The sequence below is a fragment of the Onychomys torridus genome, chromosome 23, assembly GCF_903995425.1.
Source record: "Onychomys torridus chromosome 23, mOncTor1.1, whole genome shotgun sequence".
Classification (NCBI taxonomy): Eukaryota; Metazoa; Chordata; class Mammalia; order Rodentia; family Cricetidae; genus Onychomys; species Onychomys torridus.
In genome coordinates this window covers 66,149,815-66,174,995 of record NC_050465.1, presented here as the reverse complement: position 1 = coordinate 66,174,995, position 25,181 = coordinate 66,149,815, and the positions used below count along the sequence as shown (strand labels likewise).

Below are 25,181 nucleotides of genomic sequence, written 5' to 3'. Positions count from 1 at the left end.
AGGTACTATTATTGGACTCAAGCTACATAAAAAATAATAAACTATTGCCACGTACAAGCTAGTGGAGTTCTAATACAATTGAAAATGAACTTTGGTGGGGAAACAACACTTAGCCTTTGAGTGCGGAGTGAGGGACAGGGAAGGTATGGGAAGGTAAGTAACAGGCCTTGTTCTCGGGTCATTCAGTACCACACCACACACTGAGATGACTAAGGAGGGTAAGATAGGAGTGTTAGGGAAGAATCTTGGGTTCTCTCAAAAGATGGCACATGGGGAGGAGGTTATTTCTTATTGTGGTTTGGAAGGCTTGAAAGACAGGAATAATCAAGCTTGACCATTTATTTATTTATTTTTTAAATAGTTCATTTAAATTTATTTTATGTGCATTGTTGTGAAGGTGTCAGATCCCCAGGAACTGGAGTTACAGACAGTTGTGAGCTGCCATGTGGGTGCTGGGACTTGGACCTGGGTCCTCTGGAAGAGCAGCCAGTGCTCTTAATCGCTGAGCCATCTCTCCAGTCCCGACCATTCTAATTTAAGTGTGTGTAAAGGTGCCAGGTTCATGGGCATAATTCATAACAACTACTAACTGTGGCTTTACACCAATTACAAAGTAAACCAAGGTACTCAGGCAACACTGTCTGGATAACCTGTCCAAATGCTCTCAGACCTCACGGATTTGCTTAGCCCATTTGTATGCATGTGTCAAAGACATTCCAGGTAGATTCATATTAGCAACCAGACACGGAGCTGCACAGTTGGCATGCACCAGATGTGTCAAATGCACACAACAGAAAACCGAGACGTTAATAGCCTCAAAATGTCAATCCTGGGCACCAGCTCCTTTTAGTGCCGAGCAGTTGTTTGTTGTTTATTTATATACTGTGAGTTTCTTTCCTTCCTTCCTCCATCGTCTCTTCTTTCCTTCCTCCATTCTTCTTTCTCCAAGACAGGGCCTTGAGCTCCCCCCCCCCCCCCCCCCCCCCCGTATTCTAGTTGTCTTAGAACTTCATATGTAGACCAACCTGGCTTTGAACTCAGAGATCCTCCTGCCCCTGGCTCCTGAGTGCTGAGATTGAAGGTGTGTGTCACTATGCCTGGCCTATGAATTTTCTTAATGGACATATAGTACTTAGCTTAGAGTCTGTTTTACTGGTTACATGTTTCTTGATTTATTATATAATTAGTCTTCTTAAGGCACATACACACACACTTAAAAAATAGAATATAAAACTGTAAACAAAGAAAGTCAGGTCCCACACACTCCCCCTCCAAAGCCAATCTGTATTAACAGTTAGTATGCTTTTGTAGATGTCTGCATTAAGAAAGCCTGTCTACAATTTTCATAATAGAAAACTATACATGAATGGTGAGTTAAAATGGGAGCATCATTTGCTGCTCCTAACTCGCTCCTAACTAAATGCTCCACGACAGTGAGGCAGCAGCAGTCGATATTCTGGCTTTGTCCTTTTATTCTCAGAACGCAAGCAACAGAAATCCCTTAAGTGACTTGGACAATCTGTGTATTAAAACACTGCAGTTCTCTGGGGGCATTTTTTGGACACTTGTTTATGACAGATAGCAGCCACGGTGGCCAATGAAAAGGCACTTGTATGAAGAAAAAAAAATACTTCCTGCAAATGGGATCCCAGTGAGAGGTCCACTGGATATCTCCACTTTGCTCTGTATGTGGCACGTGCTGCTGCTCTGCAAAGGAGTTAACAAGTCTCCTGCTCCTGGAGGGCTGGCTGTGAACCCAAACTGCTGGTGCAACAGGATATCTTTCCTGTTCCCCTCCTGTCAGATACTCTACATGCAGACAAAGCACCCCGAGGGGCCTGCATGAAAGAAAGAGGATGGAATATCCTGGGAAGGCATCCACACTGTCTTCCCACGTCACCATGGAAACATGTCAGGAGGACCAAGAGTGGCGGTACACCTGCCAAGCTGAGCACCCAGCATACCAGGCAGAGTGAGAGCTGATCCTCTCACCTGGTGAAAAAAATATTTCCTATGAAGGTCACAGTCTTCAACCCCAATGCAGATGTGCCACTGCGTCAGGTGGGAAGGAAGGGAGTGTGAAAAGTGGTTCCAACTGAAGAGGTGACCTTTGGTTTAGGAGACAGCATAGGACCAGACGGGCCACTCAGGGAAAGCTGTGCACTTCCTGGGACAAGCCTGGTTTCCAGATGTGTCAGCTGGGCTTGGGAATCTGGACATAGAGGGGCCATGGAGTGACAGTTCATGGCAGACATGAGTGATCTGCAACAATAATGGTAAGCTCTGCTTTTGTTTAAAGCCAATCAGGGGCCTGGGGAGTCAAGTGAATGGGCTGCAGTCCCACAGCTGGACCATGTCTTCCCAGGTGTGGTGCCACGTCACTGGCCATCAAATCTGTGAAGGCGCTGTCTCCTCATTTCTTCTTCTGGCGTGAGTCGGAACCCATAGGGTGTTGGGCCATTTCTGGTATTTCCTGCAGCGAGAAAGCAAAGAGGGAATCACACATGGCCTATCCATCGTTCTGACATTTACGAGGCACCATGTACCCTAGAATTCCAAGAGGAGAAAACCAGCTGTTCTGGTGTCATCTTTATTTCAACATTAAAAAGACACATAAACATATTTCAACTGTAGCTGTCAATACTAATTTCAACAGAGGAAATATTTCTTAGTGTGGTTCAGTCCATGAGCTTAATTTGATTCATTCTCAGTTTCTTGATACTCAGTCCACTTTGACTGTTTTCTTCTACCGTGTTCCACAATTTCCATCAGTTAACCTCCCATATCTCAAGGGTTGCTTTTACATTTTATGCCCAACTCAACTAACTCCTCCCTAGCCTACTGCTGACTATGCTGGCTGGCTTCTCCTGCGGAGCCCTGGGGTCTCCCTTTTCCTCCTTCTAACCTGTCTGTCTTAGCAACCTGGGTATCAGAAGCACACCTGACTGAGACACATGAGTCCCATCTTCCTAGAGAAGAAGGGCAGCATGCACAATGGAGAGCAGGAGCAGGAGAGTTAACTGACCCAGCAGCAGTGACATAATAAGAGATTCATGTTGTGCCTTTTTTTTTATGCCCTTCTTAATCAACTCACCAACTCAACACGCACACTGTGCTCGCAGATAGACAAAAATACAAGTGCAATATTTAAAGGTCACATGACTGAGAGGAAAGTTCTTCAGTCTGTAGACATACTCCAAATATAGGCTGTGAGAGTCTAAGTACTTCAGTTAGTACATGGAGGAATTCTTTGAAGGAGAAATATAGTCTTTGACCTTAGACCTCAGGAAGGAACTTTCATACCCTCTGTTTGATACAGGTTGACACCAAAACATCACACCTTTTCATTCTTGGATCTGCAAACCCACTAATGGGCTATGAATTTTCTTCTCATCACCTATATCAAACGAAGTCTCCCTCTCTACTTCAACACTGGGCTAGCCCTGAGTTTTCCACTAATACAAACTCCTTAGCCTAACAGACTCTGTTAGTTGTCCTCATTCGGTAGCTGCCACATTCTGCCAGAGTTGCCATCTGTGTGCAACTCTGCTCCCTCCTACCAAGGACTAAGGTGGTAGGGGACATCAATGACGCTTCTCACCCTTCACTACCTGGATCAGTCCCTAATACATAGCTGTTGTCAAATAAATATGGTGTTAACAGCACTTGCTTATGACTTCCAGAGGGATCGGTTATGACATCACCCATCACAGCTCACTGAGGACTGGCAAGATTGATTCAGGGAACAAAGGCTTTGAGCTCCCTGGCCACGAGAGGATGAGGATAATTGTTTTCTCTGAAGGAAAGCAAGTGGGCATGTATTCTTTCTTGCCCATTCTCTTTTCTGAAGACATTTCATTGTTGTTCGTACTGACAAGGTAGAAAACTGTCACAACTACAGTGAGGTGTCAGAGAAATGGGGGGGGGGGTGATCAGGACTGATTTCTGAAATCAAGGGTTGAACAGTCAATTCGATCCATGACTGGAATTTTAGTTGTCAAAGAAAAGCCCACAAAAAGTAATCAAGAAACTTTTTTTTTCCTGGTTTTTCGAGACATGATTTCTCTGTGTAGCTTTGCGCCTGTCCTGGAACTCACTTGGTAGTCCAGGCTGGCCTCGGACTCACAGAGATCTGCCTGGCTCTGCCTCCCGAGTGCTGGGATTAAAGGCGTGCGCCACCACCGCCCGGCACTCAAGAAACTTTTGTATGATCTTGTTTATGTGTTGTTACAGGGACCCTGATGCTTGCTTCTACCCAGTCCTTTCTTGTTGAGCTCTGAGGACGATGACCTCTTATGCCCGTGTATCCCTTCTTGACTGGAAGAATCGAAGTGAATAGGGAAGGTCTCACCCCCACGTTCATCCCTAACAATGAACCTTTTCTTTATGGCCTTTCAGTACAGCAAACCATATGTCACTGCCTTAACCTTGATTCAAAATGGCAGTGAATAAATACACTAAAAAACTTACACCATAACCATCTTATGAACCTTCGAGATTCAGAGTCTTACAGGATACAGTTTTTGCCATTTTTATGAAGGAATGTCTTTGTTCAAAATGGTGAATTTTTGAAATGGCAAATACATGAATCAAATCAACACAAGTTTATTGCTTAACATTGTTTCATGTTAACTGGATCCAAATCCTACTTTGCTGTTTATGTCTGCATTTAACAAGAGAATTCTTAATTGTACTTATGAAGCCAGGCCAACATTTGACAGCTCATTGAAGATGGGCAAGGACTGTATTATGTAGCAGGATGAGCTGTGGTTAGAATCAGGAGCAGGCTCAATGTGGCAATGTTGCCACAGAACACGAACCAATGGAAGTGGAAACTGTCATCAGACTCTCAAAGGAAACCAGTGTCCTCTCTGGTGTTTCCATGACAGATGATCCATGATTGTCTCATGATGGAAAGAGGAGCAAGGAGTCAAGGGGCAGATGGCGAGGGTTCCTCAGGTCTAGGGCTCAGCATAAGTAGGCAGTGTGCATGTACATGTTTTCTCTCCCTCTCTCTTCTGTCTTCTCTCTTCTGTCTTCTCTGTCTCTCTGTCTCTCTGTCTCTGTCTCTCTCTGTCTCTCTGTCTCTCTGTCTCTCTCTCTCTCTCTCTCTCTCTCTGGACCCATTTGCAGGGCATTCAAGGAGAACCCAGGCTTAGCCAACAGAAGAAATGCCACATGCTGAATAGAGTACTCACATCCCTATCCACTCAGAGGTATGAAAGTCACTCCATTTATAGAGCCCTCTCAAGGGCTCCTATTTCACTTAGCTTTTGTTCTCAACCTAGTCATCTCAGTTCCACAGATGGGCCAAGTAAAGGACAGTGGATGTTAGTAAGACATCTCAGGTCACCTTGCCAGTTCAGAAAGGAATACTTGAGCCAAAGTTTTCTGGCCTCTTATAACCTACCCAACTGCCATCACTTTGTAGCCATGGAACAAGTTAGACACCATACCTTCTTGCCACATCTGACCTTTCCACTCACACTCAGTGCTTTTCTTCATGGGTATGTGGGACTCACAGACACTTGAGCACTAAAACCCAGGCAAGTGCAGTGTAATATGGCAACTCTTATGAGCCTCAGCTAATATTTAAGGTCCAGGACAGGTCTAAAATCCCACATCCTGTTTCCTTAAATTCCAAAGCAAAGCAGAGCTCTCCAGTTCAGTAAGAGTGCCACAGTGCCACAGTCTCCATTAGCACTATAGCGTTAACTAGGCATTACCTTCTGTGTATTTGGAAAAATCCTTCAAATTCAGTTTCTGGTGATGGCAAAGCCACCCTACTATCTGAACTGCTTATTCCAGGATCCAAACACCATATCACTCTGAATCCTACTGAGTTTTTAAGTATAAACAAATCTCTGATATTCCAAGAGGAATTTTAAGTCACCTCTCAGTCAGTCACTCACCTACTGCTTGCTATGTGTGCACTGTGGGTCAGCACAATGATGCCAGGAACAAAGCTCTCATCCACTGCCACCAATTTCCTTCCTTTGCACTGACTTTTAGACATATTTCTGGGATTTCCGTCCACCCGCATCATCTATTACTCCTCTGTCTTCTGGAACCTCAAAAGGACCAGGGTCCTGCAGGCATGTCACCAAAGAGCCTTATTCTCATGTTTCTGACATAGTCTCAAGTTGGTTAGGGATATAGCACAGGGCCTGGGCCAGCTTCAGGTGGGTGGAAGATGTCTCCAGTTTCATAATGGGAATGTGCCAGTAGAGATTCAGGAGATGGCTTCCTGGGTCATGTCATGGACATGCCCCAGATAAGATGCTTCAGTAAGCAAGCCCTGGGTAGTTTCTGTGTGAGGGTGGCTGCTGAATCAGGGGGATACTTGCTTTCCACTGCTCGGTACAAGATCTCTACTCCTTCATTTATAACAGCAGTTCTCAACTTGTGGGTTGTGACCCCTTTGGGATCAAATGACTCTTTCACAGACATCCTGCACATTTACATTATGACTCATAACAGTAACAAAGTTATAGTTATGAAACAGCAATGAAGTAATTTTATGGTTGGGGGTCACCACAACATGAGGGACTGTATTAAAGGGTTGCAGCATTAGGAAGCTTGAGAACCAGTGATTCATAGCAACATATTTTTGATGAGTGGCTTCCCTCATGTTGGTCTCCTAGTTTTTGAAATAGAATGGTGAGAACAGCTCCCCTGTGAGGCTGTTAAGAGGACTGCAAGAGGTGGTGTGCACATATATATATCTTGCTTAGCAGCATGCAGTGGACACCTGTTATATCTCTAAAGCCATTAGGAATCATATTAAATGTCTGTGTTTGAACTAACTCCACAACATATTCAGAAAATGAAATCCCAATATCAGTAACTTCTTAAAGAACAAGTCCAGTTACGTTTGCAGATGCTTTTAGCAGTGATTTGAACACGTATGGAATTGTTAGCTACTAAAAATTTGCTATCTGAATAGCAAAAGGTAATTAACGAACTTCACTGAGCAGCACATTTTTGTAGCACAGAGAAGCCTTTGGGCTGTTGGGAAAGCCCAAGTGTCCAGCATGGACCTTTCTTCCATTTAGTTAAATAACCACATATTGAACATTTCCAGGCGGCCTGGGTGAAATGGCCCTACTCTGAAGAGCCTGGTAAAGAATGTTGGTATTTATGAGACTCACCCCCACCCCCATGTCCCTGTAAAGGGAGGTCAGATCCCAATCTTACTCAAAGAAAACAGTGAACATGCTTCAAGGGGCACTGGGAACATTTCCTATTTAAGATGACTTAGTTTGATTACAGCTCTAGTACTGAGATCATACAATTTATTGATTTGTGGTTCTTGATGGAAAAATTCCAGTTTTCTACCTTTATGTATAATACAGTAATCTCTATGTTTTATGGCTAAAAGAAGGGAAGTAATTTTCTCTAGATAAGAATTGCTGGAGAGTGCTGAGAGTTCATGGCCATTTTCCCTACTGTTCACCACTGGTGTAAACAGGGATGTTTAATTTGCTGGCATTCACAGAGCTTCACATGAGCTGATAAGCACTCATACCATTCAAATTATACTATGGTGAAGTCACAGGATGGGATCATATCCTTCTCTTAAAGTAGAGGTCTGAAGAAGGGGGAAAAAGGTGCAAACTCTAAACAAACCACTGTAACTTCTGTGGTATATGTGCCAAGGAACAAGGGCAGCAACATGGGTCCCCTGTGCTCTTTCAAGAATGGTACTTTCTTAGAACTGCACAGGCTCCTGAAAAGACAGTTGTTAAGTGATTTACTTAAAAAGACCAGAAAGGTCTGGAAGAAACCCCAGGTCTAAGAGCTTGAAAGATGATCTTTGAATGAGGGTAGGCACTTAGGAACAATGTTATTACCTATTAATTATGTCATTAATTATGATATGATCTCTCTCTCTTCTTTCTCTCTCTCTCTCTCTCTCTCTCTCTCTCTCTCTCTCTCTCTCTCTCTCTCTCTCAAAATAGTTTGTTATTCACCTAAAACCACAAGACTTTCATACCATGGAAGAAGGGTAACAGATAGTAATGACTTGAAAGAAAAACACCAATATTCTCATCCTGCCAGTCAATCAAGCCAGCCAACCCCAAATCTCAACTGGCACTTGGGAACTCAGCCTGAAAGGCTTTGAGATGGTCCTGCTATTACATGGTTCTCTTGCCTCCAGTTGGTTGGTGTTGAGGCCATTTAATGGACATGCGTGACTTTGGATCCACAGGCTAGGAAGTTACTGAGCAAATGAACCTGTCAGGTGCATGGTGTTGGGCATATTGTTTCTCAGAAAGAGTCAGCATGTGGTCTAACTCTGTTACATGCCCATCTAGGTATTACCAGCCTTCTCTTGGGAGTATATTATATGATCAACTTTTATGACTAGAGCATGTGGAACCAAACATATAGGTAGAAATACAGAAGTTCTCCAGAGCTCAGAATACCCCACCACTTCCTCCCAGAAGGGCATGTGCCTTCCCTGCATGTTTTACCAAGTTTCCAATACTCTAATTTCTTCATCCTTGGGTCTTTACAGCCATGTTCTTTTCTTTTTATTAAGAAATTGTTTATTTATTTTACATACCAACCACAGATCTCCCTCTCATTCCTCATCCTACTCCTCCTGCCCTGCCTTCACCCCCAACCCATCCCTTATCCCCTCTTCCAAAAAGGTAAAGTCTCCCAAGGGGAGTCAGCAAAGCCTGTTACACTCAGTTGAGGCAGGTCCAAACCCCTCTATCCTGTATCAAGGCTGAGCAAGGTGTCCCACCATAGGTAATAGGCTCCAAAATGCCAGCTCATACACCAGGGATAGATCCTGATCCCACTGCCAGGGACCTCCTTAAACATGTTCTTCTCTTTAAAGCCTCTGGGTTGCCAAGAGTCTTAGCCTCCTCCCCTCCCCTTCTTCCAGATTACCCTGCCTCCTTCTCCCCTACCTCTTATTTCTGTGCTGATTTCTAATACACAGGTCCATTTTCACCCACACCATCCATAAGAGAATTCACAAAAGTCAATCTGAATGGCTTTATCCTTACTTACTTTCTGTGAGATATCTTTTTATACTCTGTGAATATATGTTGTTTGCATTGGTTAATAAATAAGCTGCTTTGGCCTATGGCAAGGCATCTTAGAGGCAGGTGGGAAATCCAAGGAGAGAAACAGGAAAGAGAAAGGTGGAGTCTAGGGAGATGCCAGCACCAGCAGGAGAAGCAAGATGTGAAAGTATGGGTAGGCTACAGCCACGTGGCAACTTATCCATAAATAGAAATGGGTTAAGTTATAAGAGCTAGCTAGTGAGAAGCTTGCCATAGGCCATACAGTTTGTAAATAATATGAACCTCTGTGTATTTACTTGGGTCCAAGCAGCTGCAGGACCTAGGGTGAGAAAGATCTGTTTGGACCATGCAGGGCTGATGGGACCAGAGAAACCTTACGGCTACACATTACATTTGTGAAAGTCTTCCATGTTGTTCTGTGTGGTCTTGGTCCCACTTATCTTTCTAGATAGAATTTTCTTCTCTATTTTACAGGGAAAGAAGTAACTTGCCCAAAGCACACAGCTTAAGCCCTCTTGTCTCTCCATGGTGCTCCAGGCATGGATGTGCTAGTCGCTCATTTAACCCCAGAATCTAAATCTGAGGATGTCACTATCTTATTGGAGACTCAGACACTGGATTTGCTTGGAAACCATCTACCTTATGCCCTAGCTATGATTCCCCACAAGTGCCAGATTTTACTTAAGACTCCTGAGTGTGCCTCTTGAAGTTAATATTGAGAAACATGAGGGTCAGCAGAACCCAGCATTGGTAGTTCGCTGTGGATTCTGAAAGGAGGGAATACTTTATAACTTCTTCCAGAAACACGGAGGAGCGAGAAGGCAGCAGTTGAACATCGGGCCCCACTCTCATGAGGACTCACCACAATGGGAGAGATTTATTTTAAATGATTAATGATTTTAATGCAAAATGTGCAATGTACAAATTTTTAAAAACTTGGCTTGTCTTAAATCCCTTCAAATTTTTATCCCCTTAGCGCGTTATTGTGAGGCATTCCAGTGAGTCAATAAACGACTTTTCAAAGGTTTCTACAGACAATTAATAAGGCTTTAGCAGTTCTAAAATTTCCTAGCAGAATGCTTTTGGTCAGTAATCTGGAGGTGCCTCAGTTTATCCAATCACATAAGCTGAATCTGGAGGTTCAAACAGACTGCCCATCTCCAGGAAGCCCCACTCTTCTCCTGTTCTTTTGGATTTTTTGTTTTTATCACTCGAAATCATCTAGGAATATTCATTGGGCAATTACATACAATCTCTTAGAAAAACAGACACAAGCTCCTCAAGGACAGCAGCTGTATCATGTCCTTCACTCTGAGTCCCACTTATGGAGACAGAGTTGAACACATACCTTCAGACACAGGTGCGAGGCCACAATTAACAGTGGAAAATAGAAACATGAAGGTAAAATACAGAAGTCAGCTTTGTGTTATGGGTCTATGGGGAGTGAGTAAAACATCAGAACATACCTAGAAAATGCTAGAAGGATGAAAGCCCTTTAGCACATTTAAATCCCAGCCCTCTCAGAAGCTATGGGGTTGGGGTGGCTGCAGTCCTGGCCTTTCCCGATGTTCCAGCAGAGTCTACAGCAGACAAGACAAGCACAGGGATATGGCTGTTCTCCACAGCTAGCCAGGGTGCTTTTTCTCAAGTTCTACAGGCCTTCAAGAGTTCCCTGATGCCTGACCTGCACTTCTCAGGCAAATGAGACCTCCATTTATTCTGACATTTGCCTGGAAGGGATAGGGACTTGCTACTGTGTGCTTAGAGCTGGTTCATGTGCCCATGACTGGTTCCCATGGAGTCTTCAGAGATGGCAGGACCCCTCTCTGAGAGCATAGATTTGCCCTGACTATAGCCTGCAGCCGGGGTACCCTCTCTGGCAGAGGACGCTTGGTTCTGCCTTGTGGTAGCCGGACAGGGAAACATTGCCCTGTGCTCCTTTGGTACTGTCCCCAACACATCTGGTCTCATTCAGTGCCCTGCCTCCATACTCCTCAAACAGAAAAGTTACTCTGAAGTTTTTTTTTTAATTGGAATATTTGTATATTTACAAAAAATGGCAAAGGTAATAGAACATTTAATTTTGGTGATATCAACACCTTATATTAGTAAGGTAATTTGTCAATACTAAGAAACGACCATCAACATATTACCACGAACTCAATTCCAGACTTCATTTGAACTTTGCCAGTTTTCCTAAGTTTTTGTTTCACAGTCCAATCCAAGAAATCTACAGTTCACTTAGACTCTTGGTTTGTGGGTATTTCTCAGTCATTCCTTATTTCCTATGATCTTGACTGCCTGGCTAGGCACCCGACAGAAATTCCTCAGTTAGGTTTGCTTGATGGGTTGGCCTCTTGATTAGACTGGAGTTCCAACTTTTAACAAAGAAGATAAAAGCCACAGAAATAAAGTATACTCTTTGTTCTGCTGGTGCAGTTAACCTTAAGCAATTGGCTAAAGACTGTTTTGCCAAGTTTCTTTACTGTAGATTTTTGTTAAGATTGTATTTTTATCTGTTCTATTTATGTGTATGCATATGTGTGTGTGTCTGTATGTGAGCATGTGCAGATAACTGTAGAGGCCAGAAGAGGGTGTTGGATGTGCTGGAGCTAGGGTTTCACAGGGTTTTGAGGTATCCAACATGGCTTCTGGGAATTGAATTTTGGTCCTATACAAGAGCAGCAAACACCCATAACTGCCAAGCTATATCTCTAGACCCAGTCTAAAAACTTCTTTTGTGTCCCAAGAGGATAAAGCTTTGATCTTTGCTTTTATGAGTCCCCAGGAAAAACCAGAAGTGGGTATTCCAAATGAGATTTGTCACCTACTCATGCTTGGGACTCGAAAGAAGAGGTGGAGTCACTTATAGCCTTCGATTGGCTCTGATGTCCCAGGGCAGTGGTCCTGACTGTCTCTGCATTGTGACTTACTAGGGAGCTTGGTTAAGAAATGGTTTTGGGTTTGGTGGGGTTGCCAGTGTTCAGTGTTTACTGAAATCCTACGTGACTGTGAAAATTGATGTACACTGACCGTTATGACCCAATTGAAAATATCCAGTAGTACTTGCATTGGCCAGCAGGTGGAACCAGAGGCCCACAACACAGGGTCTGCAACCTAGAAAACTAGGACACATTCCAGTCAGCAAAGCATTCTGCGTTGTAAGCAGAATAAGGGTCATTTTGAAACAGATGGGCTCTACAGAGGATGCTGTACTGAGTAGTGGGGAGCTGTTTACTATCGAGATGGTCTGCAGGTTATTTGCCAGCATCTAGCAGCTTCCATCCACATCACAGTTCTTCCCGAGGAAAGACCAACAGGAAGAGAGAGTACACAAATATAGGGATTTCTCTTCGGTTCCAAAGTCAGAATTAATTGCTGCTCTTGTGCATACACCTTGTGTTTCTCACTGCTCCAGTCTGTAGCCTCCTCCCAACCCTAAGCCTAAATCAGAAGGATGAATCCATACAATTGAGGTGATTTGATAAGACCAGATGTAGTAACAGTAACAACAACACCCGGACTTAAGACTAACTGGTTGACATGTCTGCTATAACCTGTGGCAGTTCCTGTTCTCACTGCAGCAACAACGTTTCCAACGGAGACAATGTAAGGGAGGGAGAATTCATTTGACCCGTGGATTTGGAGTTCAGTGCAGGGCAGCTTGGCACCACATGCTGGGACAGACCACAGTAGCAAGGAGACTATGAGGCAGGGGACCTTTACCTCCTGGTGGACAGGAAGCAGAGCAGAGAAGAGCAGGAAGGGGTCAGGTCAAAAACACACCCTAGTAAACTACTTCTTTCAACCAAGCTGTACCTCATACTTTTTTGGTAGCTCCTAAGACTGCAATCATACTGTGAATTCTGCAGTCATATTACAAATCCGTCAAGATGTTAAACTTCTCCTTTAGTAAGCATACACAGAGGTGTGTTTTGTTAATCTGGGGGCATTTATTTTGCTAAAATTAATTAATTTTTATTTATGTGTATGTGTGTGAGGCTTTGTGAGTATATGGGTACCACTTACATGCAGGGGCAGTCTCCAGAAAGAGGCATTAGATTGTCTGGAACTGGGGTTCCATGTTGTTGTGAGTCACCATGTGAGCACTGGGAACTGAACCTGGGTCCTCTGCAAAAGCAGTAAACCTTCCTAATGGCTGAGCCATCTCTCAGGCCCAGATCTGGGCATTTCTTAATTCAAACACGTTTACAATCAAGACTGACCCTCACACACCTCCATTTTCCCTTTCCCCAGCCCCCTACCTGCTCAGGCGCCATTCCTTGTGCTAATCCAGAGGAATGGCAGATTAGAGGAAAGGAGAAAGAGAGAAAGGGAGGAGGGACAGAGGGAAGGGTGGGTCCCTCAGCTCTCACTGTGATAATGCCTGATATAGTAGTTTAGAGCGTTGATAGCTATGGATGGAGAGCCAAAGTGCGGTTTGACTGGGGGTTTTTCCTTGTGTCGCACTGGGCTAACTAGGACTTAAGAACAGAGTATTTCAAGAGATTTAGAGATCTGCAAAGCCCCCCCCCCCCCCACACACAACACACACACAATGGGTTTTGCCAGGAGTACTCACGGGCCTACCCTGTGATCTCAGGTAGCTGCTGCTGTCTTGCCTGTTGGCGCAAGTTCATAAAGGCACCTGCTATGGACTGGATGTCTACCCTTTTGTCCCCTCAGTCCATACAGTGAAGTCCTAATCTTCACTATGGTTGTGTCTGCAGGTGAAGCCTTTGGCAGGTTGTTAGACGGAGCCTCTTCAGTGGAGCTGGTACCCTTGGAAGGGAAGGAAGACACCAGAGCTTGCCTTCTGCCACAGATACAACGGGGAGGCTATCACCCCAGGCAAGGGACCACACCAGAGCCTAATCATGCTAGCACTTAGAACTCAAACAGCAGAAGCCAGGAAGCTGTGGAAATACTGCTCCGTCTGTTATGAAGCTCATGAATTAGCCTGGGCTCTACAGTTCTTGACACATTAACAAACATCTGGGAGCAAGAAACAGACTGAGAGGTGAGATGTCTTACATATATTTGATTGCACTGAGTGCTGTCTTAAAGGCCTTAAATATCCACACTATCCATTTTTCAAATACCACAAGCCTGGTCTGTGCATAACTCCATGTCTAGATGTACTGACATCAATGCATAATTATGGAAATGACCCCTGACCTGGGAAATTGTTCCTGACAATCTTACTGGACCAGGGAAGCATGGTGATGGTTCAAAGCCATCATTAAAGATAAAAGCCCCCTTGGGCATCCATCTCTTTTGCAGGTGGAAGCCTGGTGATGACAGTGAGGTAGTCAATCACAGGGCCGGTCAGGGGCACTATGAAAGGCCAGCCCAGGGCAGATCCACCACAAGAAAGAAAGCAGCTTCCATCCTACGGCCACATCCTCTGCAAAAAGCAAAAAAGACAGGGGATGGGGATGGGGGTCAGGGTGGGGCTGAAAATCAGCCAAAGGAGGCACTCTGTGGAAAGTAGGATGTTCATGCCCTCAGAGTGGAAGACCTGGTGGGTAACTAGGAAGGTGAAGATGCCTCGACCCCACTTCCTTCCCAAGTGGATAAACTGTGAGATAAGCAGCCTGAGAGGTCTTCTGGAGAAATACACAAACAAACTGGAGCCTTGGTCCTTAGTCCTTGGTCCTCAGACCTCTGCCATTCTTATGTGAGTCAGAATCAGTGCAGAACTGTGATGGCTAAAGCCAATTTTATGATGTGGTAAAGTATCCTAGAAGAAGAATGTGTTTCAGAGTGTGATGGCATTGAACCTAACTCTGCATCTACATCCCACTCTCTGTGTGGTCTTCTAGGTCTGATAAACCCACTCCCATTCAGAACCCTGACTCTGTGGACCATTAGACCTTGTGCATCTGTGCACATCTCTATGCATGCATGAGCATACATATGCATGATCTTGCAGGTACTTGTGTCTGCATGCACACATTCCATATGGATATCTTCATTATACTCAGAAAGAGGTTTCCCTGAGACTAAAGCATAGCACTTTCAACAAACAATTCCTCCCAGGGGTTTCTCGGGCTCTTGAACTAGCCTGCCTCTAATTGCCTCAAGCTGGCCAGAATTAATCTCAAAAATGATTTTGGGGCAGGACATTCTATATTATGCAGGTTTGACAACAATGAAAGTGAGTTACTCCTGAACACCTGTCCACCATTATCAGAAAAACAAAGCTTACTTTATGAACAGAAAATGAGAAACCAGAACCAAACCTTGTAAACTTAAGCTAGGACCTGACTCATCCCAGACAGCGGACGGTGTAGATGGGGGAGGGGAAACTGCTCATGAGCATTTTTAGAAATATCTAAACATGTGGTTTGGTCCTATAAAGAGCTAGTACTGGAAGGCCTCTCTCCAGTCTCAAAAGGAAACTAAACAGATTTGATAAAGTTGGTGAGGTATGATGGTGCGTGCTGAACCCCAGCACCCAGGAAACAGAGGTAAGAAGTGAAGCTTAGTCTTGGCTAAACAAAAAGCCAGAGGCCAGCCTGGTCTACATAAGAATCCATCTAAAAACAAAACTGAAACATTGGGTGGAGTGTGGAAAGGGGAGTCTGTGAGGGGTATCCAGGTGATCATAAAGATTACAGAATTTCAGAGCAGGGAAGCTGAATTCCAGAAAGGAGACACATGGTTTTGTTTTTTGTTTTGTTTTTGTTTTTTTCCTTACAAGCTGAGAGATGTAACAGTGCCCCCAACTCCTTGGCAGTCTGTTCAGGTTGCACGGCTGTCCTGCTTTGCTCTGCAAGTCATTTCATCCAGCAGAACTGGAATGTCACCTGCCAGACCTGTAGTAAACACCAGAAGTTGCTCTGTTGCTTCTCAGCTGTGGGGGAGAAGCACACATCGAGTGTGGGCCTACAGATGACTTTGAATATGAGCTTTCCCTTTATTTCAGACAAGTTCCTGTGCTGATCCTCAACTTCCTTTGAAAGACCCCCCAGCACCCCTATAGGAATGCTATGTTTGCAAGGCTTATAAGGGAACAAAAGACAGTTCCAGGAAATAGAATGGCCCCACTGCAGCCCAGATAGCCGATAAGCATTGCCCTGTTGTGCAAACCCCCTAGCTTGTGAGGCACGTAGGGGAACAAAGGAATTCAGCTAGAAGGCAACCAGAGCAGCTGGAATTCTAGATAGGGGTTGAGTCGACACACATATCTGGTTACCAAGGAAACCCACAAACCGCCCTGAGCCTGAATCCACGCCCCATTTGATTTATGCTTATATATTCGCGCCTCACTTGAATTGTCCAATCAGAACCATTCGCGCCTTGTTTAAACTATCCAATCAGAACCCTTTGACTATTCGCGCCTCACTTGAATTGTCCAATCAGAGCTTTGTAACCATTCGCGCCTTGTTTAAACTATCCAATCAGAGCCCTTTGACTAATGCTTTCCCGCGCTTCTTGCTATAAAAACCCATCCCACCAACCCAGAGGTGCGCTGGTCTTCCGAGAGGCTTTGTTGCCCCAGGTACCTGTGTTTGAATAAACCTCGTGCTGTTGCATCTGATCGGTGGTCGCTGCGTGCTCATTGAGCCGGGGGTCTCTCCTGAAGGGAGACCTCTCCGGGGGTCTTTCACCTTATTTGTACAATGCAGAAATCTAGAGAATACACAGCTGGATTCTGAAGACCAAATGAATTAAAGGAGTCTCTCACCCAACCTGAAGGAAATCCATGAGGGTGAGACTATTTGCCAATGATGCCTTTTCCAAGCTGCTCTCTCTCTCTCCAACACCTCCACCATTCATCCAGTACCACAAGCCAAGGTCTTTCATACCCTTGATGTAGCCTCTACCTCAGCACCACCAAAGCCTGTGATTCCAATGTGTGGTCTCACAGCCCCGATGGAGAGTCAGGTTTCAGCCCAGTGTTCTTATCCCACTGTGTTGCTTTCAAAACCATGAATAAATACAAGGCTCCCTTCCCCTTCATTTCCCTCACTCTGATCCGTGGCTCAGCAAAACGTTATTAATATTAAGTGCAAAGCTAGGAGAGTGCATAGAGAAGAGAAAGTAAATTGATACTGAGAATATTTGAGTTAAAAAAAAAAAAAAAGGAAACAAGGTCCGACATGGTGGTGTATGCCTTTAAACCCAGTACTTGGGAACCAGGTAGAGCTCTGTGAGATCCAGATCAGCCTGGCCTAGGTACTGAGTTTTATCCCAGCCAGGGCGACATTGTGAGACCTTTTCTCAAGAAAGAAAACAAAACAAGAACAAGACCGATGGTTTGGAAGAAGCTTAGGGTTTGTTGCTGCAAGTGCCACATTTTCCAAGATTTCTTGTGGATCTGAAGATGGCAGGCAAGGGCCTCTGACTTGGCTAAAGGCCCACACCTGCTTTCAAGATTTAGGGCACAAAACTTAAGGGCAGCAAGAGCCCCAGTGAGGAGCTCTGGCAACATGACTGATCTCAATGGAATGCGATTCTGTGAGTCATTTGTAGCTCTAAATACTATAGAGAAAAGAATTTGTACAACATGCCTAAACAGCCTGCCTTTGATGTGGTGAACTCTTTCAAAAACACATTGTTCAAATTTATGCTAAAATGCAAAGCCCTTGTGTTTACAGTGGTGTTATTGGAGGAACACAGCAAAAGAGAACAACTGTTAACTTTAAAGGCAAGATGTAAAACTTCAGAGCAATAGGGCGATTCCCAGTGAGAATTACAAGCTGTTAAACCTCAAAAGGCTTCATCAGTAAGCAGTGATGCATCTTGGCCTGAAAGGGGGATGCTCTTTATATAATTTTGGGGGAACTGCTTTTTATCAGCGCTTTTGCTTTTACCTCAGATGACAAGCATTGTGTACACAGCCTCCCCCGCCCCCACCTGTGTTGTGTTGGATCCTGTTAATTATGCTGTAGGGCTAGGGCAGTGTCTCAAGGGTCGCCGTTGCTCCTGGGGCAGGCTACAAATTACACATAATGTACTGCACTGTAAGAGACACTCCGTGAGCCAGGCTAGCCTTTCCAAAACAAAACACCAGCATCCGAGTCATTTTATTATAAAAACCAGAAGGGAATTCTTCAGGATTATAAACATCTGAAGACAACTTTCTCATGAATTCCAGCCAGCTATTTTTGATACATAGGGGGGCGGGTAAAGTCAAAGAACCATGCAAACACATTTTACATTCTTGTTTACAGAGGAGGAGGTGGGGGCAATCATAAAGGCAAGATCACATTGAGTATGAATCAAAATGAATACATAGTAAGCTGTAGGCAGAGTCCAGACACCAGACACACAAGTCCCAGTGACAGTTCTTGACCCTGTAGGCTCATTCTGAACACAAAGGTACAGAAGTATAGAACTACAAAAAGCCAGAAGCCAGATTTAGCACAGCCTCATGGTATTCCAGATCGCCATGTCTTGTACCAAGCACTAGGTCTCCCACCATGACCTTGTTTGAGGTATCTTAGAAAAAAGGGGATGAATCTTCAAGAGGACAGGTAGGGTACCCTAAAACGAAGCCTCAGGTTTCATACATAAAGGGCTATCAAGGTGGGATAGGATCATGGGGGCAGAATGGTGGTTGAGGATTGGCGCAGTCTTCATGCATCAGAGCCCAGGCCAGAGCAATGGCCTGACTTTGCCCTTTAGCCTTTGTGTGTGAATCTAGCTGGCTGCTTGCCTTCATCTTAGACAAATGGATATTCTAGAAGGGCTTAAGCGGGGAGCAGTATTGAACTCTAGAAACCATATCTGTGTCCAACACAGCACAGATGGACAGAGAGGGAAAGGCAGAGGAAAGTATGAGGTGGTCGAGGATCACAAATCTTGATCATGTATCACAAACTGTCACAGTACTGGACGCTGCTCCTTCAATGTAGCTGCATGTCAAAGCAATGGGAGCCAGCCTCATGTTGGATGGACAAAGTCACTGAGTAGGCATCCTCCATTCCCTGACTGGGGTACCACAAGGGTGGGCGTGGGCACTTATAAGTTAAAGTATGACCAGGGGATATCAATGAGGTAATGGACAGGGGATCTGAAAGATGATGGACAATAGCTCTAGCCACACTCCAAGATGAGAACACCATTCAAAGCTCTGTGACCCATGCAGAAGGACCAGTATTGAGATGCAGGTACAATTTTTGGAGCTTGCTGAACCATACAGGCCACTAGGCAAACTTTTGTCTTACAGATGATAAAATGGAGTCAGTGTTAAGAATTAATACTGGTAGCTCTGACGGTGTTTGAAGTGGAACCAGCTCCATTGGCCTCCCAGTCTACAGTGATGTGTCTCCAACCACCATCTTTAACAGCATGTGCTCAATAAGGATTCAAGAGAAGGAGGTCACTAAGATGCAGTCTTGCTCATGTGGCCTATAACCTGTTAGAGCAGTGGCTTCAATTGAGGTCAGATTACAAATACTCAAAAGTGCAGCTCGCAGGCAGTTAACCTTCTACCAAACAAGCCCTTAACTGATCTTTATCTTTTCCTCTGATTCACAGGAGCAAAAGGCTTAGGTGATCCCAAAGCAAATTCCAGTCTTCCATTTGACAGTGAAGCATGCTTAGAGCTGCAGTAAAAAACAAGGTTTGAGAGGCTCAGGATCCTAATTACTTAAATCCCTACACTCAGTGCTGTGGGAAAGGGAGCCATGGATGAGGAGAACATTGGCCATACCTCAAGGTTGTGAAACTGGACAAGACAGTGGGCTAGAGAAAAACTTCATGAGGCAAGCCAGGGCTCTAAGTCCTTCTGTCACCTCAAGTAGACAGACCCTTCTGCTAAAGGAAGCCAGACAGCCGAATGAAAACTCCTAGGACAGCTGGTTGGATAAATACATAAAGCCACAGGCTCAAGATAGACGATGCTTACTTATTGGTCTATAGTTGTCCACTCCAGCTCAGAGAAATCCTGCAAGAAAGCACGATCACCCAATTCTGCCAGTGACAGAGGCAGGTTGCAGGTCTTCCCACAGTGTTGTTACTCATTTATATGGTAACAACGAATGATAACCAAGGTCTGGCCCTTGAAAGAATGGAAATCTCTGCAAGAAAACAACTCAGACATCAAAGTCCCTGCTGACGGGAGTTAGGCAGGGAGAGAGAGAATGTGAGAGGTTACGTTGTTCTAGAACTGTTTGATGAAATAGTCCTGTGGGGGTAGAGCTTCAACAAATAAGCACTAATCTTCAAAGTGGGGACAGCTTCGAGTTAACGTCGAAGCAAAGGAGAAGGTAGAAGACAGAGTGAACTTGGAAAAACTGTCGCCTTCCCAACATCCTCTGTTAGTGGAGCCAGGCATCTCCCCTGCCACACTCACCCACAATGGCCACCAGCATCTCTAGCACAAGAAAACACGTCAATGATTCTCTGGAGTAATTGCTGCCTCCAACTGATTCTAGGAAAATCTCCTTCTCTCCCAGGGTGAAGATATACTTTGGAATTCCTGTCACTAATTAAGTGGTCTAGATACATTTATAGAAAGATCATATGAGGACAGTCTTAGGAACACACACACTGAGGTGCCACATAACATGTCAGTCAGTGATGGAATGTTCACATGTGATCGCATCTGACAGCACTCCCAGAAGATTATATTACCTAGCGATAGGGGCTCAACTCGGTAAGAGCAGACATACTGGGAACTGCCGGGAACAAGTAGTCAAGTCTGCCCTACATGTATGGTGTCAGCCCTGCCGGTCTTCAATAAAGGTATGTGGAATGGCTGAGTCCCAAAGAATTTTCATGATGGGAGGGAAAGTCCCCTCATTTCCAACTCCTGCCTTGACCAAACACTTGGGAGTGAGAAGCAGCCCCACAGATTTTGAGTTTAGCCATCCACAGAGGCTCGGCATAGCCACCAGTGACCTTTCCCCACACGGACCTGTTTCTAGGGGGGGAAATGATGCTGAGGACAGAAAGGATGGCTCTTCCACTTACAGCATCCATGCTTGTCTTCCTTCCTCACTCTTTTTGTCTCCTTCTTTCCTAAGCAATGGACTTTTCCTCTGGCTTTCTCCATCATGTTCACATCCTATAGCTCTGAAGGAAGGCCACAGCGATTCTCCTTTGGATTTTCACAAACACGTCACACTCTATGACAAATATAGAATTATAAATCAAATAGGCAAAAAGTGCCTCTTTGATTCTGCCAAGGAATTTATTTGAATATTCAGATATTACGAAGAGTCACATTTGTTCCATGAATGTAAGGCAAGTCAGAGTAGGCTATAGCATCAAAGGAGAGAAATAGAGTTGATTACAACCTGAAAGTAGCTCTTGTGTCATAAAAAACAAGAGCTCCCCAAATTCTGTAGTCTCCCTCTCTGTGTTGTCGTGTCATAGAAGGGAAGTGGTTTGAGAGAGGACAACAGGAGAAACAGAATTACAGCAGCTGTTCAGACAGGGTCTCTGTACAACAGACCAGTCTGGAACTTGTGACCCTCCTGCCTCAGCCTCCCAAGTGCTAGGATTGCAGGCATGCACAGGGCATTCCCCACTACATTTTGAATTGGGAATCTGTGTAATGTCCTTTCCCCCACAACTATAAGATGAAAGGGGAGCCAGATGTTCAGAAGACTAGACATCGCACATCAGTGGGAGACTTCATGCTCTAGCAGGTCCCTTGCTTGTTAATTGTATTCTTACCTCGAGTGTGTGGTCATCAAACATAGTTATTAAGCACTTGCCTAGGCTCTGTCATAGGATGAGGGAAACTGGAATGGAAGATCAAGAGCTGGCTTTAGCCACTGCAGGGACAGTGTTGGGGAACTATGAGTTTTTGAAAAGCATCTGAAAAGGCTCAAGGCCTATAATAATTAGTTGACTCCAAAATAAAGAAACTCTGAAAAAAAAAAAGTAAAAGGCATTTAATTAAATGCCTATGAAAAACACCATTTCAGCAATTTATAACTCAATTACACATATGGTTATGTATGCTTGTGTTCTATATATTTATACTTTAAATTTGTATCTAAAGACTAAGAATGGGATTGCATAGGTTTTAATATACTAGAAATGACATGGAGTGGGCTTCTCAAATTCCACAAAGACCCTCAAAGGCTCCACATGTTGGGCAGGACATCTACAACCCTTATGGAGATTACATAACTGACTTATGAAGTATCCAAGAAAGTATATCTCAACTTCCTTGTAAAAAGAACCCTAAACAGAAATATATAGCACTCAGGAAAAGTTTAAGGACAAACACTTAAGAAGTAGATGGAAAAATACTCTAGAGGCCTGCAGAGCCCAAGCAAAAAGTGTCAACACGTTAACACTGTCCCTGCAGGTGGCAGATGCCTCTGACAGAGATTGATCAGGGTTGGTCCAGAGCTCAGCCATACCCCAAACATGGCTGCTCTGCTGCCCTGTGCAGTCAGTAGTGTTCTTGATATACAAGCCCTCACCTGGATGCACAGGCACAGGCAAAGGCTGGCCCATATCATGGACATCCAAAGACTTTCTTTTTAAAGCTTCTTTTAGTTTTTTTTTTTTAAAGGAAGAAGAAGAAACCACTTTTCAATTAGATTTGGCCAATAGACTGCACTTTCTATTTGCTCTGAGAGTAAGAAGCTGGAGATTGCTCCTAATTCAATTCTATTTCTCTCTTTTGTAGACATTTTTTATCAAACTCCTTAATCCTCCTGGCTGGCAATGGCACTAGGTAAAAGAGGAGAATGAACTCAATTTTGAAAAGAAAGGATCACACGACAAAGCATAGAAATAGGCCTTAGGAGGCAATTTGATTTTCATTCTTCTTCCTTTTCTCACTTCCCTGAGGCCTCCTCATGGTGCCCATGTGGGGAGCAGGGTGGGAGAGGGTTGGGGAGGTGATGTGACTGGGTTAAAAGTAGCCCAGGATAGGGCATACACAGTTGAAGAGGGTTAACAGTCCCACAAACAGACACCAACTGCTTCAACGTGCTGTGCCAATATGCTAGACCTGCAGGGGCCCAAGCTCCCTTGTGCCTTCATCATGAGATGTGTTGAGATGATGCACAGTGTGTCAAACAAGAAAACAAACCAAGAAAAACATTAGCTCTGTGAAGGATGAAAATCTCCCAAAAATACATTTAGGAGACTTCAAACGTGAAGTCACATTTACAAAATAACTGCTTAATGACTTAGTCAGAAATGATTCAGGAACACATGGATTAAATTCCCTCCAAAATACACATGGCTTTGCAAACTAGGGGAGAGACTTGCTTAGCAGAGTCAGCTCAGCCATTAGGGCACAGCCCAGGGAGAAAGAAGTCTCTGTCATGCCTTTGCTGGTACTTTCTCTGGTGACTGTCAACTGGCCACAGCAGTCACTACGTAACCTTGGAGCAGGCTCCTTGTAAACGTTTAACCCTTTTCCTAGTTTTAGGCAAAGGGGTCAATACTTGATAATAAGCAAGTCTTCCCTCAAAGGGAAATTTTCCTTGTCTTAGGCCCAAAGCTAATGGCTTTGCAATAACTAGATATAGACTGATACATAGGTTTCTCACTCAGTTTTAGTCATTAGGACCTAATGACAATAAAGAGAATACTAGCCTGTGTTTTCTTCCTTGACTAAGGATGTATACTTCACACAAAACTTTTAACAAGAACCTGTTTTCCCATCAGCCTTTTCTCCAGAACACCAACTTGCAGTTTCCATCCATAAATATAACATCACTACCATCATTGCCATAAAACTTCATCTTATTGTTTCTTGGTGAAAAGTCATGACAACTACTGAACCTGTTTCTTTAGATGGGAAAATGGAGAACTGAAGGTCAGAGAAAGGCTACCTAGCAAAACCAGCTGGTCCCGACCCCTGCTGTCCTTTCCTGCCCAGGCATTTTTTTTCATTGTTTGCTTTGGTTAGTTTTTAGGCATCAAGCTGTCTAGAATATCTCCTCTCAAGTGATGACTCCGCTAGTCTTCAAGGACCAGAACAAACCCAAATCAGGATGTTGCTGTGCAGGTATCTGATGGAATGTTTAAAGTCCACAACTGGTGGCCTTAAAGAGGTTACCATAGGCATCTGGTTGGGCCCAAGTGAATCAGCTGAAAGGCCCAAGATAGCAGCAGAAGGAATTGTATCACATACTCAATCTTTAGCTACGCCTGACAACTCTGGCCTGCCGGAGTGGTCTACCCTCTGGAATTTGGACTTGCAGGCTCGCTCCCACAACTGCGTAAGTCAGTTCCTTGCAGTAAGTAACTCTTGATACCATCTCCCCCTGGCTCTGTTTCCTGGTTGAACTTTGACTGACACACTAGATACTATTTATTCCCTCTGTGTTCCTCTTCTTTATTTCATTTTTATAACACCTCTAGCTTACTGCTGGCACTGTAACTTTTTTTGAAGGCAGGCTTACACCTCAGATGCTCTTGTAAACACACAGTACTTAGTCTTACATATGAATAAGCTAGAAGAATTAAATCACACTATGTAAGAGCAAGACAAGATGGTGTATAACGCTCCCCAAGGACCAGTAAACTTTACAGAATGCTCACAGGAAATAAGTTCAGTCAACGTGAGTCACAGGCCCAGAGGTCATGTCACCAAGAAGCTATTAATGTTAGCTATAGATAGGCAATTGTTTCTCTCTGTGGCACAGGGCAGTCCTCTAAATGGAGAACATTTAATAGTTCTAGGCCCTGGGTGCTGACCAGTGACCATATCTCTCTTTACCTTTGCTTCCTGTGATTGTGACTACCCTAAACCCTCTATAGACACATTGCCAAGTACCACATCGGCACATACTGCACCCACATCTAACTTTTAAAAAAAAATCACCCTTTTACCATTATAACACATTTATCAAGCTACAGAATAATGATTTCTAATGACGTCTCAAACAAGTTGCCAGGTTATGGATCAGAGAAGTGGAAATAGAATATAATAAATTTTAAGGGATGCTGAAGCCAAGACAGGTAGAAAGTTTTAGGTGGGGTAAGGACTTTCAACTCCAAACATTCAATCTAGGCTGATTTATACAGGGCATTTTACTAACTCAACAGGTATTTAAGAAACCCTTTGTTACTAGATCATGAGATAACACTGAAAAAGTTTCATAGAAAGTACACTTGGGACATGCTGACTCATACATTTATTATGTGGCATTTATGGCATATACTCTTGGGGCTCTGGGGCCCCCTCACAGGGACTGGGTC

General features: G+C 44.1%; 1 protein-coding gene across 6 annotated transcripts in view; it reads right to left on the bottom strand.

The window, feature by feature from the left end:
* Positions 1-1,006: 1,006 nt before the first annotated feature.
* Positions 1,007-25,181, bottom strand: part of Rhbdd1 (rhomboid domain containing 1) — a 125,940-nt gene continuing 101,765 nt past the window's right edge. For all 6 annotated transcript variants that reach the window (XM_036173366.1, XM_036173365.1, XM_036173364.1 and 3 more), the window contains one exon: positions 1,007-2,473. In XM_036173366.1, the coding sequence (XP_036029259.1) occupies positions 2,414-2,473 (60 nt within the window). In that variant the 3' untranslated portion in view covers positions 1,007-2,413. The remainder of the gene's footprint in view (positions 2,474-25,181) is intronic.